The sequence below is a fragment of the Rutidosis leptorrhynchoides genome, chromosome 8, assembly GCF_046630445.1.
Source record: "Rutidosis leptorrhynchoides isolate AG116_Rl617_1_P2 chromosome 8, CSIRO_AGI_Rlap_v1, whole genome shotgun sequence".
Taxonomy (NCBI): domain Eukaryota; kingdom Viridiplantae; phylum Streptophyta; class Magnoliopsida; order Asterales; family Asteraceae; genus Rutidosis; species Rutidosis leptorrhynchoides.
Window position 1 is genome coordinate 16,598,095 of NC_092340.1, and position 17,949 is coordinate 16,616,043.

Genomic DNA, 17,949 nt, shown 5'->3' on the forward strand with positions numbered 1-17,949 from the left:
CTAAAACACATACACCAGTACACAATATATCGACATCTAGAAACCATTCCTGCACTCCTGCACAAATATAACAAGACAAAGCTGATGTAATATATACAATTACATTAGCTACTCCTGAACTTAGCTGAATACAAATACCAAATATTGTTAATTCTTTCATGCAGACAATCATGGATATAGAAGACGGAAATTGATCTGATATAACTGCTTTCGCAGCATACATTCTTGGATACCGGATTTTAGAATCAAGGTTAAGGTTTGAGAGAGAATGAAAGCGGTTAAGTGCTGAAATTGAATCCTCGCCTTTGTCGACGAATGCAGGGGCAGTAGACTTGCTAAGTGAGTAACGATCACCGGAACATGCCATCGCTTATCGTGAAATTTAATCTCGGTTGCTTGTATGTAGAGGAATCATAAAAACAATGCTTTTTTAGACGTTTTGTTATAACATGGCAATTTAACTGGAAAAATGACCTCAAACTGACAAGCCAAATAACAAACGGAATCTACATTTTTGGAAAATTACTCAATATTTAATAGTTAACAATCCGTAACTACGAAGCCCATAAATGGCCCATTTTGAGTAGTATCGATAACCATTTAAAGCCCAAAAAGTTTTTTAAAGTACCCATCGGGTCATAAAAGAGTCAACCCGAATTACCAAATGAGATCCAGATTCCGGACGTCCCCCTTATTCTGCTTCAGACAAGCAAACAAACTGAAAAAACACATACATTCACGATTTTATAGAGAGTATAAGAAAGTGAAGAAGAAGAAAACTATACGCAACTGTATTCAAAATGCAAGATTCTTCAAAACCGAAAAATGCGCCACCGTTTCCGTTTAGGCCGTCTCATCACCGGCGAGCACATTCCGAGATGAACTTCCGGTTACCGGACGATCTAGATCTAGCTTCAGATCCGTACGACGGACCTTCTGGAAGCTTCGAAGAATTCGGAGCTGAAGAAGACCTGTTTTCTACTTATATGGATATTGAGAAGCTCGGATCTAGCTTGAACGACGACGCCGTTTTGAATAATAATGCTGGTGGAGGTGACGGAGACGGCGTTGACGGAGATAAGAGTAATAGTAGACCTAGACATAGGCATAGTAATTCGGTTGATAATTCAAGTTTTTTAAATGAAAGTATTGAAGCTAAGAAAGCAATGGCTCCTGAAAAACTTGCTGAATTGTGGACACTTGATCCGAAACGAGCTAAGAGGTAATATTAGTAATTTGATGTGGATCTTTACACAAATTAATGCCTTAATTTGATATAATTGAGCTTACTTCAATTATGATAGCTTAAGCTTACATTTGAATTTCGGTTTTTGAAATTTTGTATTAGCCACTAGGTGAATCATAATTCGTTGAATTTATCTGTTAATAGGTACATATGTGTAGTTAAGATTTAAATGAATCTATTTAAATGTAGCAGAAGACTTTGTGACGATTATATAGTGCTTTTCCTTCCCAAATCTACGGATTAGTAGCTTTATTGCATTAAGTTAGTCCGTTTTGTTGTGAAAGCATAAATTGATACAGAGAACTTATGGTAGCTTAATAAAAAATGGTCCAATTGATAGGATAAGTGGTGAAGGGTCATCAGTAAACCTTCCCTAAGAGAAATGGTGCATTTCATGATTTAGTTCATTTAAAACATTGAGTATTGAGAGATTTAGATTATCTAGTTCCTTATAATATACAGGATTTTGGCAAATCGACAATCCGCCGCGCGTTCGAAAGAGAGGAAGGCGCGTTATATGTCTGAACTTGAGAGGAAAGTTCAGACCCTGCAAACTGAAACAACCACCCTTTCAGCACAACTGACATTGTTCCAGGTCAATATTTAAACCTTCCATTTATGTAAATTTGTTCAATTCTCCATCGCATTAATTACGCCTTTCTATAATGAAAGTTAAACGAACTTCAACTTGATAAGTATGCGTGTAACTTTGTATTCACTCGTTTAAACATGCTCAGTTGTATGGCCTTTAGTTTTGAAGTTTTTATTTCTTTATACAGAGAGATACGACTGGCTTGTCTTCTGAAAAAACAGAACTTAAGCTTCGGTTACAAGCTATGGAACAACAAGCTCGTTTACGTGACGGTAAAGTTCCTAAAAACATTCCTATTTTTCTTTGATTTGTGTACTACCATGCTCAAATTTTGATTGTAAAACTTTTGAAGATTTGAATTCCCAATAACGATCCAACAAAATGATCCAACTCTTTGTAAATACAGCTCTAAATGAAGCACTGAAACAAGAAGTTGAAAATCTAAGAATAGCAACAGGAGAAATAGCAAGGTGTTCAGATGGTTACAATTTTGGGATGCACCAAGTTCCCTACAACCAATCAAACTTCTTTGCGAACCATCAACAGTCTGAGCAACAGCAATACCAAAACACGCACCTGTCCAATATGTCAAACAACCACCACCAACACCATCAATTTGAAACACTACAACAGGACCCACTTGGCCGATTTCAGGGGCTTGATATAAGTAACAGAGTTAATCCTCATCTTGTTAAATCTGAAGGCCCTTCAATCTCAGCCAGTGAAAGCAGCAGCACATTTTGATTCCCATTGTTTTCTACATTTGTTTTCCTTTAAATTCTTTTAATTGTTCATAGACCAACACCTTGTTAGTGCTTAAAACACCATTTTATTTTTAATTATTTATTTTTAACAATTTCCTCTGTGGAATCCAAGATTGTTCTTTATTGTCTTGATGGTGTATTATTTCATCTTTTCAACTAATCACAAAGATATCTGGTAATTGCAATACAGTTTGTAATTCCATATCGTTTGTTATGTTATTTTTTTGTTTGTTTTCTGTTATGTGCGGGTTCAGTTGCGATCCAACTATAAGTTTTAGAAAACAACATAACAACATTGCACACAAGGTTATCCCCGACCTTGAAATATACTCAAGATCGCCTTTCGCATTCGCATGCGGGGGAGGAGGGTTTTACCGGCCATGCGCTCGGAGTGATACGGGTTTCCTCTAGGGCAGCAGTTGGGGACAGGTTATGCAACTGCGAAAGATGATCGCGTGAGTGATTTAGTCGTCCAGGGTGATCCCAAACTGCTGTTTAATAAAAAAAAAGTTTTAGAAAAATAAGAGATAATATGGCAATGTACCTGGACCTAGAGGGTGGCCTAATTGACTATGTTAGCTCAGTCACATGATATGGTCCATTGAGACTGAACCATTATAAATGCACATGACACAGTAGTAGCACTAGCATCTCTAACATTGATGTGAAGGTTGCACCTTTATTAAAACTTCAAGTGGGGCTGTATGTGTCTCTGGTTAGTTGCAAATATACACACCATGTTAATAACTACCCCTTGATGGCTATTGTTTCTTGTTTCCCCCACAATATGTCGTTATTTGATTTTTCTTGTCCACTGGACCGTTTTCAGCTCCACCTTAATATTATCCATATCATTTTCTATTTTCCCTTTTTATATAATAATATTAACGTATAAACATATGAAGTTTTTCTTTTGCTCAGTTATTAGGGAATGACGATTATTTTTTATTTAGATGTGTGCGCCCTAAGCAGTGGCGGAACAAGGATTCGTTTTCACTGGGGCGAAAAAATATTTAGAACTGTAGCAATTTTTTTGGGCAAAATATGGAGGTTTGGGAGAAAAAATCGAGGTTTTTAGGCAAAATATGGAGGTTTTTGGGCAAAATTTGAATGTTTTGAGGTATAATTTAAAGATTTTTGAGCAAAATTTGAAGATTTTGAGGCAAAATATATAGATTTTGGGTCCAAAAAAAATATTCACACGGGGCAAAGTCGAAAAGTACAAAAATTTTCCACTAAAATTTCAAAATCGACTAGGGGCGGACGCTCCACCCTGCCCTCACTTAAGTCCGCCCCTGGCCCTAAGTCCCTAACCGAGTTATCTCATATTCACTTCTACCCTTCCTTTGTCACTCCAATATGTACCAGCAGTGATGATTAAATTTGAGACTTTTTATGAGAATATCATGATGCAAACAACTAAGTTGTCTTGCGATAGTTCTTTTCTTATGATATAAAAAACACCAAATAGCTCAATTCATGTACCTATGTTCTATATCATTTTTATAATATAAAAAAAATTTCGAGCAATTTAATGATTTTACATTAAAGTGAAACATTTTGTAAATTTTGGTGGTATCTTAAAAGTCACAACATAGACATCTTTGGTGTTCATAATGTGCTCAGTTGTACATTAAGGCTTTTCTAATGAGTTAAGGATAAGTTGTGAAATTGTTTTTCCCGTATATCAACTTGTAAAAGTACCGTCCTTTGAAATGAGTAATCTGGATGATTTGTGAAAAATATAATTCCACTTTTCCCGTAGGTTATTACATATCCAATAATAATCACATATACAAATTTTACTAGCAACATATTTTGAGGTGGTAAAAAAAAAGCTAATGCCAGTAGCACGATGGTTTAGTTAGGTCGTGTACATCAGAATAAAAATACTATCATCCCCATTACTTTGTAGCATTGAAAACTTTATCCGTTACTTTTTAAAAAATAATTTTCTTTTATAGTTTCGTCATATTGTCTAATATTCATTATGTGATGTCTCAAGTTAATTTAAAATACTTGTTACAAAAAATAATAATAATAATAATAAAATAAAATCATAATTACATAATTGCATCCGAGTAAACAATGAAAAACGACATTCTTCAATTCTCAAATGGTAAAACGACATTCTTGCCTTTCCTATTAATATTGATCAATTTTTTACTCTAAAGTACAAAAAGATACGCTGAAACGAAATTATAATCTGACCTTCCTAATCATTTAATTTAATTTTGCAACAGAATCTAATAATATAATCGACACACGTAACGGGACCTCTATATTCACATTTTATATTTTATCTATCGTGAACCAAAACAGTGTTATAAGAGTGACATATGCACTACTGGACAACTCTATACATAAGGTTTACTCGCTTACGAGTACTCTTTGAAAATTAACGAAAACCAAATTATCAATCGTATTGATAAACCGACACACGAGATAATGATCGTTATCTTTTAACTAATTATTCTATTATTGCACTAACGATCTTTATTTTTAAAGAAGTTGCAAATGCATGTTCTAATCTACGAAAATTAACACGTCACAAAGTATAAAAGTGATTAAATGTTGATAATTACTACTCCGTATTACGCACAGTTTTTGTCAATAAAACTAAGTTTCATAGTACCATAATTACGACCGGTAGTTTAATGCATGTTTATATCATTGTGTAGTCTAGTTCAAGTTCTGATTTTAATTCTTCATAAAGCAACATTGTTGGTCCTGTTATAAACAATATTAGTCATTTTTGTGATAATTACATTTCACATGCTACAATATAAATTATGGGCTTATATAATGTGTCTGTGCCTGTTTGTAATGAAAAAGTGTGGTTATGGATTAAATTACAGAGCTCTATGTGACTATGCATGTTCCGATAACAATGAATTACACGATTTTTTTTTTGTTATGTTAACCGGTTAGACCGATCAGCTAGAAGATCAGTTTTGCGATATCAAAAACTACTATTGTAAGTAATTTATAAAACATGTCGAAAATCATGAAATTGGATTTTACATGCTACCAAATTATGATACTTCAAACCCTATTTGAATTACAACCGAACTATTAGTTAAATGGTAAAAAGCTTCAGTTAGTTTTGAACATGTATCCTTGAAATAATAGGCGCATGTTCATGTAAGACCCTGTTTCTGTTCCAGTGCAATGGGACGCCGTCCCACAATCCGGACGACGTCATACCCTTTGAAACTGGACGCCGTCCAAATGTGCTGACGGGCCAGCTGTTTTATTTTGTTTTAAAAAGGGAAATTTTGGTAAATTCACTTGGGTGTCGATTTGGAGCCCTCAAAACTGATCTACATCCCATTTGTGAAACACATTTCATCCACACAAACACTCTCATCCAATTCTAGAGAGAGAGAGAATTGAGAGAGAGAGAGAGAGAGAGAGAGAGATTGATTTGGAGAAGAAGGAGTTGGATTCTCACCAAAGCTCGGATTTTAAAGTTGTTCATCTCGCTCCTAGCTACGTTTTGGTTGTTGTGGTAAGTTCTAACTCCGAATTTCATTGTTTGATTTGATATTCAAAGTTAGGGTTTGAACTTAAATTGTTGATAAACCCATTTAAACTCATGAAGTGAGTTTAGTGATGTTAGTAATCGGGTTTTTGGGTTGGTTGATGTTTTGGTCAAGTTCAAGACTTATAAACGGGCTAATCACTTGGTTTAGTGACTTTGGATGTGTTGAAACACATTTGGGTGTATTTTGGTTGACTAATTTTGAAATGGGTCGAAATTAGGGTTTGGTGTCAATTTGGGTAGGATAAATGTTTAACACTTGAGATTGAGTAAAATATGGTGTTAGAACATAATCGCTAGTTAATTGTGATTATGAGTGATTTGGGCTAGTTTTGACTTGGTCAAAGTGAAGTATGTGCAAATGGGTCGAAATTGCACTTATGGTGTTTTGGGCATAAGCTAGAGTGTTTAGCTTATTTGTTTGTGAATTATCTAGGTGATTCACATTTGGACGATTAGGAGCTCAAGCGGGAGTTGCCTTTCTTGTAATCGAGGTGAGTGGAATATTTTATACATGTATGTATGTAGTTTATCTACTCGTGTGCGATGTGGGTCTTTGGTGCCACATCGTGAGTATCATGTTGGTATGTGTCACGAGACGGTGACTTATTTGTTGGTATGATGGGATGAGAACTACAAGTCGTTAGTGTCTCGATTGGTTATTCACAAGTCGGTGACACCTAATGGTGATTCACTAGTCGGTAACACCATATGTCGGGAAGTGATTCACAAGTCGGTGACACTTCATAGTGTTTCACAAGTCGATGACACTTAGTGGTGCTTCACAAGTCGGTGACACCACATGGCGTTCACAAGTCGGTGACCCATAGGTATTGGTGGGTAGTTCATAAGTCGGTGACACCCTTTGGTGATTCACAAGTCGGTGACACCTTATGATGATTCACAAGTCGGTGACATCACACGAGTGTGACTCGACATTATTGGCCGACTACAAGGCGGTAGTGCTATAGCGGGAATGGCTGGTATGTTTATGCATTGTATTGATTTAGTATATCATTGTGTTGAGTTATATACTAACGTTGTTGATAGTTGTATGTGGTATTGCTAGATTGCTTATACGCTCCTATACGTGTTATGTGTTGGGGTATGCGTGTAGGTAAATAATATATTGTAACACCGGCCAATTTTTTTTTTTTTATATATACACAGCGGAAGACTTTATTAACAAACACAATATAAGTCACGTCATTACGTTTAAGTTTACACAACGGTGTTACGTTATCACAAAACATTATTTATACAAAAGTCCTCATCAGAGTTGGGTTGTCAAACATGTCATCTGCTGTATCACCCATCCCGACTAGCAGTACCTAAACCTGCAAGGGGGGAAACATGTGGAGGATTAGCGCACCGCTAAGTGAATGGAATCTATCTAACAGATATAGCTTAAGTCACACACAAGCTATATACATCAACAATACCTGCTAACTACCAACTAGCATACAAAAGACAATACGAGGATCGGCGGCTTGTACGAGCACACGACTCCCAGCTGATCGGGCCTGAGTCTACCGATAGTCCCTGCTACTCAATTCACAGTATAGTTATCCAGATGCAGGGGATGCATCATTCACACTATACTCTACAATCAGTAGCCTATGGACCCAACCTCCCCTAGGCACGGTTGACCTCATACGGACTCTAACCTCTCCTAGGCACGGTCTCGAGTCCCAGTCTCCCTAGGCCCGACTGGTGCCATTCACACAGTGTACACATAATTCACATACAACATCAGGCAAACGATATTATTCTATCATGGCAATTCCTACACTATGCATGGTAAAAGAGTCAACCACAGTAGCATGATATGCTACTTAAACTCTATCCGTAGATAGACCCACTCACCAATTACCAGCAACTGCTCAGTTATTATTTCTGAGCTTCCTCCTTGTCCTTTTCTCCTGAGAACAGCAACAACCAAGTTAGAATAGTGTTCCCATCAAGATTAGACACACTGACAGCGAATTATAGCAAATTAGTAAAAATTTGCGTCCGCTAAAATTTTCATGCTTAACACTTATGCACTTTCAAAATTTACATCATGAACACTAAAATACAAACGGGCAGCATAACTGCTAGAATTCCACACTTAGTAAGAATTTCACTGCCTAAGACCATCGGTCGATGGTCCCATCCATCGGCCGATCGTCAACACACCATCGGTTGATGGTCTCCCCCAATCGGTCGATCGTCAAAATTACATCCGCTGGTCAGAAATCATACACCATCAGTCGATGGTCTCGTCCATCGGCCGATCGTCCTCACCATCGGTCGATGGTCAACGACCATCGGCCGAAGGTAGTTCATCAGCTGCAACAGCAGCAAAGTGACGGGTTTCAACCCAAAATCACCAAATCTCGACTTTGGACACGTTTTTGACCTCAAAACTGGTTACATCTTTTACACTAGACATTTAGAAACATAAACCCACAACTTTTATGCACAAACAACAACAAATTGAACCAATTTTACACAAAACCCCATTTTAACAAAAACTAACTTAAAACACCCATTTTGACACTGATTTGATCACGAAATTAAACAAACTTTACCTTGTTAGAATCACAACAACACAAGGAATGATTTGACACTAAAATCAAGCTTCAATTCGAGATCAAATGATTTAGGGTTGAGATGAAGATGGTGAAGTTTAGGTTAGGTGAATGTGTGAGTGAGAGGAAAGTTCAGGAAACCTCAAGAAAAGAGCTGGTCACTAGCTTATATTTGTGTTAAAACACAATACCCCATCACACACGGGTATTTACCACTTATCTGATATCTTTCGCACAAGATTAGGTAACCCAAACGAGGTCCAATTAAAATAAACAAACATGTTCTGGGACCCTTATCACAAACTGGACACAACACAAATATAATAAAACACTAATTAAATAATTAAAATAAAAGCACTTAAGACTAAGCACAAACTCTTAGGGCAAAATAGACAACTTACAATTAGCCCGGGTTTCAGTCTGTTACATATATGTACGTGTATAAATGTTTTACTCACTAAGCAATTAACTTACCCTCTCGTTGTTTACATTTTTAGGTTCGGAAGCGGATTTGGCAAGAGTATGCTAGGGATTTTGATGGTTATCCTTGTTGTGCTTGCTTGGATTACTTTTGGATTCGGCCTAGAATTGGGTAGTTTATCCCCAAACATCATGCTCGTAATTTGTTTGGAAATTAAACTCGTATGGTCGAAACTCGTATTTTTGTATGTATTTCGTAAAGCGGCCGATGTGGGCCCGATGTCGTAAAACTTGCTTAATAGTGAAAACTTCTTAGTTTTACTTAATATGAAGTGTTGTGATATTTCATTTCGTTTAAAAGTGTCGGGAAACGTGTTTTCCGTTCGCGTAAAATGGGCATTTTGGACAGCAGCTGGAAGACCATTTGGACGCCGTCCAGATTGCTTGGACGCTGTCCTGGCCTTCACAACTGGACGCCGTCCAGATGGACTGGTTATAAAAAAAAAAATAAGTTTTCGGTTGGATAACGGGTTGGGTAGTTACAGTTCAAATCATGGGGATGGGAGTTTTCTCCAAGGTTGTGCCTCTGGTATCCTTCATTCTGTGCGGGTCAAACAGGTAATCTAAAGCATACCGGGTACGCTTTGCGTGATGGATGCGGAGAGTTTCTTCCTAACGGGTGTGTGAGTGGCAAATGAGAGGATTCAATGCCAAAATTATCGTTCTAAAAAAAAACCCCTATTTGAATAAGGATTTGAATCCTCAACATGTTCTAGAGTTTTTATTTACAAGAAAAAGAAAGGAATTGAAAAGAAAATTTTAAAATTGGTGTTCTTGAGTTTTTTAAGGAGGAAAAATGAAAGAATTGAAAAGAAAATTATGGCTAATTTTTTCTCCTACAATTCCTTTAAAATTGGAAAGATTGATTTCTTATAATGATATAACTACGATATATTACAATAAAACACGTCAATCTAAATAGACATGAATATGGATGAATAAAAATTAAATGGATATATTTTAATATTTTCATGTTATATTTGGTTTTGCTATAATACATTTTTGTTTTCATCGCGTATTAAGAAATATTATAGCATTTTTAAAATATCCAATGGATATCGATTAGCCCTGTTGGATATAGATATGGACTGATGAAAATCATATTAAATAGATATGAATATGGATGAATAAAAACTAAATGAATATTGAATTTTTTTTTTTTGTAGATATTGAAGATTTGTTGGTTCTTCTCTTATGATTTGATTTTCTTTTTGTCTTAGTTTTTATTTGTAGCGTAAGTCTTACGGGTTTTTTTTGTTAGTTATTGTAGTTTGTATTCGTAGTTAGGCTTTATGTGTGGTTTTGCTAGGTCTTGGCTCGATCCAAGTTAGCTTTGTTCCTTGTGTGTTGGTAGTATTGTTTTGGTTCGCTTAATTTGGGCGAGTCATGGTCAATATCGGTTATGTATCTCATCTCGAAGGGTTCTTTCACTTTTGGTGAAAGACCCAGGTTCTATATAAGTTTATTTGTTTTCTGAAAAAATAAATATGGATATAAATACGGCATCACTCGATTCATATCCAATTCACTGTTATCTCTGCCTTAAGATTACATTTAAGCATATCATATTTAAGTTTACAAAATTTATTTAATTAGTTACAAAGTATAAATACTCATTTTTTAGGTATCGACTTTTCTTACATAGTTTTGATAGTATTATTATTAATGGAAGATTTGAGTTAAAAATATGAAATTAAAGTATATATGAAATAATTAAGCGTAGCTCTTACGACTACGTTTATCAATATGTTGTCTATTTTTAGTCAATTATAACAATAAGCTTTATTACTATACTATCTATTAGACAAAAATGATAAATGGTAACTATGAGCGTTTTAGTCTTTTCAACTTTCTTTTTTCTTTCTAAATGATAAATTTTAAGGTTTCAGTTTTAAAAATAAACTTTTAACTCTCACTTTCAATTATAAGTTTCACCTCCTCCTATAAATTTCATTTTCAACTCCAATTACTTTCTTTCAAATACACCCTTTAAATCTCATCTTCAACTCCAATTACTTTCTCTCAAATACACCCTTAGTGTGATTTTAATCAACAAATCAAACTACCTCTTGTATATGAAATAAGTAAATAATAACCAACAATAAATAATACGGAAAAAAAAAAAAAAAAACAAAACAAAAAAAAACAACGGATGAGAGAAAACGGAAATGAAAGAAACAATTAAAAAATTGCATGTGCTGGTGGGTCATCAATTTGGTAGCTCAATTGGAACAACCGCATGTTCAATGCAACCTAAATCATCATAAATTATGTAACAATTATATAACTATTAATATTTGCATCTACTATTTCTAACAATTTTGTGACATCAAATCAAATCAGTCCTGAAAAAAAAAAGTCCTTTAACAATCTACTGAAATCTAAAACAAGGTGAAAAAAAAAATTCTTAAACTCTAAAGAATAATATAATAATATAAACACTTTAAAAAAGGATTTTGAACATTTTTAATGTTAGTGGACTTTGATTTCTTATTTTATTTGTGTCTTTGATTGTTTTTTATTTGTCTATTGTGTTTCGCTTTCGCTGATACATTTGTGTTTTTCTAGTTCTCATGTTTTTCATACCTTCGATTATTTGAGTCACTAAAAACGTTGTACTCAAACGGTCGATCACCTTGTTCTCCCTCCGAACCTCCCCCAACTAACATCTCCAAAACTTTTTGCCCACTAAAAACGTTTTACTTGGCCGTGCACTTGGATCGGTTTCAAGGTTTAAGAGTCCATCCTTTTCTAAAACCAATTGGTGATAGAGGGACTTCCCCTTTGACTTATATGCATACATTTGTTTTTGTCCATTACCGATGTGGGATAACTTCCCAACAATCCCCCTCACATCGAGGCGTGGAACGGTTGTAGAGATGGCGGCAAGAAGAAGGTCTGACTCAATCTCTTTGTAGCGACGGCGGCACACTCATGGAGGCCTGACTCGGACTCGCATTGTAAAACCGTTTGCCTGAGCTCTGATACCATGACAGAATTAATAAATTGTATAGCCGAACAACATGTTTAACATATAAGCCTAAGAGTCCATGCTTTTCTAAAACCAATTGGTGAGAGATGGACTTCCCCTTTGACTTATATGGATACATTTGTTTTTGTCCATTACCGATGTGGGATAACTTCCCAACAGTTTTCTCCCAGGCAGCGATGGGGGCGGGGTTTGTAGTGACCCGAACTTTTTCATGTATATATATATTAATTGAGATTGATATTTACATGATTAAATGTTTCCAACATGTTAAGCAATCAAACTTGTTAAGACTTGATTAATTGAAATATGTTTCATATAGACAATTGACCACCCAAATTGACCGGTGATTCACGAACGTTAAAACTTGTAAAAACTATATGATGACATATATATGGATATATATATAGTTAACATGATACTATGATAAGTAAACATATCATTAAGTATATTAACAATGAACTACATATGTAAAAATAAGACTACTAACTTAATGATTTTTAAACGAGACATATATGTAACGATTATCGTTGTAAAGACATTTAATGTATATATATCATATTAAGAGATATTCATACATGATAATATCATGATAATATAATAATTTAAAATCTCATTTGATATTATAAACATTGGGTTAACAACATTTAACAAGATCGTTAACCTAAAGGTTTCAAAACAACACTTACATGTAACGACTAACGATGACTTAACGACTCAGTTAAAATGTATATACATGCAGTGTTTTAATATGTATTTATACACTTTTGAAAGACTTCAATACACTTATCTAAATACTTCTACTTAACAAAAATGCTTACAATTACATCCTCGTTCAGTTTCATCAACAATTCTACTCGTATGCACCCGTATTCGTACTCGTACAATACACAGCTTTTAGATGTATGTACTATTGGTATATACACTCCAATGATCAGCTCTTAGCAGCCCATGTGAGTCACCTAACACATGTGGGAACCATCATTTGACAACTAGCATGAAATATCTCATAAAATAACAAAAATATGAGTAATCATTCATGACTTATTTACATGAAAACAAAATTACATATCCTTTATATCTAATCCATACACCAACGACCAAAAACACCTACAAACACTTTCATTCTTCAATTTTCTTCATCTAATTGATCTCTCTCAAGTTCTATCTTCAAGTTCTAAGTGTTCTTCATAAATTCTACAAGTTCTAGTTACATAAAATCAAGAATACTTTCAAGTTTGCTAGCTCACTTCCAAATCTTGTAAGGTGATCATCCAACCTCAATAAATCTTTGTTTCTTACAGTAGGTTATCATTCTAATACAAGGTAATAATCATATTCAAACTTTAGTTCAATTTCTATAACTATAACAATCTTATTTCAAGTGATGATCTTAATTGAACTTGTTTTCGTGTCATGATTCTGCTCCAAGAACTTCGAGCCATCCAAGGATCCGTTGAAGCTAGATCCATTTTTCTCTTTTCCAGTAGGTTTATCCAAGGAACTTAAGGTAGTAATGATGTTCATAACATCATTCGATTCATACATATAAAGCTATCTTATTCGAAGGTTTAAACTTGTAATCACTAGAACATAGTTTAGTTAATTCTAAACTTGTTCGCAAACAAAAGTCAATCCTTCTAACTTGACTTTTAAAATAAACTAAACACATGTTCTATATCTATATGATATGCTAACTTAATTATTTAAAACCTGGAAACACGAAAAACATCGTAAAACCGGATTTACGCCGTCGTAGTAACACCGCGGGCTGTTTTGGGTTAGTTAATTAAAAACTATGATAAACTTTGATTTAAAAGTTGTTATTCTGAGAAAATGATTTTTATTATGAACATGAAACTATATCAAAAAATTATGGTTAAACTCAAAGTGGAAGTATGTTTTCTAAAATGGTCATCTAGACGTCGTTCTTTCGACTGAAATGACTACCTTTACAAAAACGACTTGTAACTTATTTTTACGACTATAAACCTATACTTTTTCTGTTTAGATTCATAAAATAGAGTTCAATATGAAATCATAGCAATTTGATTCACTCAAAACGGATCTAAAATGAAGAAGTTATGGGTAAAACAAGATTGGATAATTTTTCTCATTTTAGCTACGTGAAAATTGGTAACAAATCTATTACAACCATAATTTAATCAACTTGTATTGTATATTATGTAATCTTGAGATACCATAGACACGTATACAATGTTTCGACCTATCATATCGACACATCTATATATATTTCGGAACAACCATAGACACTCTATATGTGAATGTTGGAGTTAGCTATACAGGGTTGAGGTTGATTCCAAAATATATATAGTTTGAGTTGTGATCAATACTGAGATACGTATACACTGGGTCGTGGATTGATTCAAGATAATATTTATCGATTTATTTCTGTACATCTAACTGTGGACAACTAGTTGTAGGTTACTAACGAGGACAGCTGACTTAATAAACTTAAAACACCAAAATATATTAAAAGTGTTGTAAATATATTTTGAACATACTTTGATATATATGTATATATTGTTATAGGTTCGTGAATCAACCAGTGGCCAAGTCTTACTTCCCGACGAAGTAAAAATCTGTGAAAATGAGTTATAGTCCCACTTTTAAAATCTAATATTTTTGGGATGAGAATACATGCAGGTTTTATAAATGATTTACAAAATAGACACAAGTACGTGAAACTACATTCTATGGTTGAATTAGCGAAATCGAATATGCCCCTTTTATTAAGTCTGGTAATCTAAGAATTAGGGAACAGACACCCTAATTGACGTGAATCCTAAAGATAGATCTATTGGGCCTAACAAACCCCATCCAAAGTACCGGATGCTTTAGTACTTCGAAATTTATATCATATCCGAAGGGTGTCCCGGAATGATGGGGATATTCTTATATATGCATCTTGTTAATGTCGGTTACCAGGTGTTCACCATATGAATGATTTTTATCTCTATGTATGGGATGTGTATTGAAATATGAAATCTTGTGGTCTATTGTTACGATTTGATATAAATAGGTTAAACCTATAACTCACCAACATTTTTGTTGACGTTTAAAGCATGTTTATTCTCAGATGAATACTAAGAGCTTCCGCTGTTGCATACTAAAATAAGGACAAGATTTGGAGTCCATGTTTGTATGATATTGTGTAAAAACTGCATTCAAGAAACTGATTTCGATGTAACATATTTGTATTGTAAACCATTATGTAATGGTTGTGTGTAAACAAGATATTTTAGATTATCATTATTTGATAATCTACGTAAAGCTTTTTAAACCTTTATTTATGAAATAAAGGTTATGGTTTGTTTTAAAAATGAATGCAGTCTTTGAAAAACGTCTCATATAGAGGTCAAAACCTCGCAACGAAATCAATTAATATGGAACGTTTTTAACCAATAAGAACGGGACATTTCAGGATTATTATCGCTGCATCGGCATAGTTGAAACGAGAGATGGTCGCAACGGGTGGTTTAGTCCTCTCGGGTGATCCCAATCGGTGTCCAGAAAAAAAGAAAGCAAAAGAGTTGTACATTTGTTTATATGAGTAAACGGGAAGCTAAGATGTTTCCGTTTAACATGGTTATCTCATACGTAGTAACTGTTTATATTCATTTTCTTAACTACCCAAGTTGTGTCGTAAGTTTTGAACCTAAACTCTTTTTTTTTTCTTTTTTTTTTTAATATATCACATTATCATCACCGAAATATGTGAGGGTTGTTTTTTTTTAGTGAGTTATGTGATTATTATAGTATTATAGTTGATTCAACATATGCTAAAATTGTCACTTTCTAGTGGGAACGGGCCCTTCTCTTTTTGCCCCTTCTAACTTCCCTATATAAGTTAGTTAGTTCCATCCCCTCCATATTGCACCAATATTCTTCACTAAATCTTTCAATCTCAATAATGGCACTTTCTGTTCCCACCATTGTTTCTATACTTGTATTCTCCTTCAATCTTGTCTATGGAGGTTGGGAAAACGCCCATGCCACCTTTTATGGCGGCGGAGACGCTACAGGAACAATGGGTACGTTAAAAAAACAAATTATTAACAGAGAATAAAATTAATTAAAATGTTGTAATGACTTATTTTATTTGTGTTGTAGGTGGTGCTTGTGGATATGGCAATTTGTATAGTCAAGGATATGGAACAAACACGGCTGCATTAAGTACCGCTCTTTTTAACAATGGGCTAAGTTGTGGGTCTTGTTACGAAATGAGATGTAACGACGACCCTAGATGGTGCTTACCCGGTTCCATAGTTGTGACCGCGACTAATTTTTGCCCACCTAATCCTAGCCAGTCTAACGATAATGGCGGATGGTGCAACCCACCCCTCCAACATTTTGATTTGGCTGAGCCAGCTTTCTTGCAAATTGCACAATATCGAGCAGGAATTGTACCCGTTTCCTTCCAAAGGTATTGTACAAGCCAAATGTACAACATGTTTATTACTTTTACCCATGTGGCATTGTGACATTTTAACGTGTGATATTAATAGTAATAAATTTTGTACATTTTGTTATAGGGTGCCTTGTAACAAGAAAGGGGAAGTGAGGTTTACAATAAACGGTCATTCGTATTTTAATTTGGTTTTGATCACCAACGTTGGAGGTGCAGGGGATGTGCACTCGGTTTCAATCAAAGGGTCAAAAACCGGGTGGCAACCCATGTCGCGAAACTGGGGGCAAAACTGGCAAAGCAACTCATATTTAAATGGACAAACCCTTTCGTTTCAAGTTACAACTAGTGACGGAAGAACCATCACTAGCTATGATGTGGCACCTTTTAATTGGCAATTTGGTCAGACGTTTCAAGGTGGACAATTTTAAATTTTGTTTGTTTGAAACAAAAGATATAAAGGGTTAGATTTGAACTTTAAAGTTAAAAATTATACTCACATTTAAAAAAAAAAAATTGTATATGTGTAATATTGTGAGATTTGGGGTGTGATTGAGAGCACTGTGGCTCTATTGCTGAGGTAGCTAGTTGACAGTTAGCACCCGCTTAGAACTGTATTTGAAATTTAGTGTTATTACCGTTTTGCCCCTGTTAAAGGGAAATATACCTTATACCTTATTTGGATTAAAAGGTATATTTATATGTATTTGTCATAAAAGTTTGTAATGTCTCATTATAGGTGCAAATACAAAATTCGTTTGCTAGTAGCTCACTTGCTCTTTGTTCTCTTTTATTCCTTCTTGCACTTTTATCATTATATCATACATATATATGTTACATGTATGTATGTACCGTAAAATTATGATTTTATTGCATTTAAAAATTCAATATTATTCCCTTATTGCTAGTAGCTTCTATATAATAACCAATTTTCGTGCTTATAATAGTTATACCATAAATAAATGATACATTTAGTTTTTTAGAAGGTGTTGATCTGTACATTATCATATTTAATCCTACATCACCATATAATTTAAGCCATATTTAATAATATATAATATAGCTAAAATTAATAACATACGGATCATATATCTCAGTTATAAAATATTGGCACTACAGCAAATAATCAAATGCTACACTTTTTCTGTTCACACCACTGCACGCTTCACTGTACTATCTTCTTTTTCATTTCATTTTGAATTCTCATCGGAATTTTTCTGTTCCATCTACCTTATCTTTTTCCCATTAATTTGTTGAAACTTCATTCTTCAATCGTAACCTAACCACAACCTTAACTCCCTTCTTTTTTCCTTCTTCAACAAACATATCACT

General features: G+C 34.5%; 2 protein-coding genes across 2 annotated transcripts; both read left to right on the plus strand.

Moving 5' to 3' along the window:
- Positions 1 to 695: 695 nt before the first annotated feature.
- On the plus strand, positions 696 to 2,769 carry LOC139862497 (transcription factor RF2b-like). The gene is made up of 4 exons (XM_071851110.1): positions 696 to 1,222; positions 1,709 to 1,841; positions 2,026 to 2,110; positions 2,245 to 2,769. Exons 1-4 carry the CDS (start codon positions 801 to 803, stop codon positions 2,580 to 2,582), a joined length of 978 nt encoding a protein of 325 aa, XP_071707211.1. The 5' UTR covers positions 696 to 800; the 3' UTR covers positions 2,583 to 2,769.
- A 13,327-nt stretch (positions 2,770 to 16,096) lies between these two features.
- LOC139861917 (expansin-A8-like) lies at positions 16,097 to 17,384 on the plus strand. Its single transcript, XM_071850439.1, has 3 exons — positions 16,097 to 16,243; positions 16,323 to 16,635; positions 16,745 to 17,384. Exons 1-3 carry the CDS (start codon positions 16,123 to 16,125, stop codon positions 17,046 to 17,048), a joined length of 738 nt encoding a protein of 245 aa, XP_071706540.1. The 5' UTR covers positions 16,097 to 16,122; the 3' UTR covers positions 17,049 to 17,384.
- Positions 17,385 to 17,949: the final 565 nt, after the last annotated feature.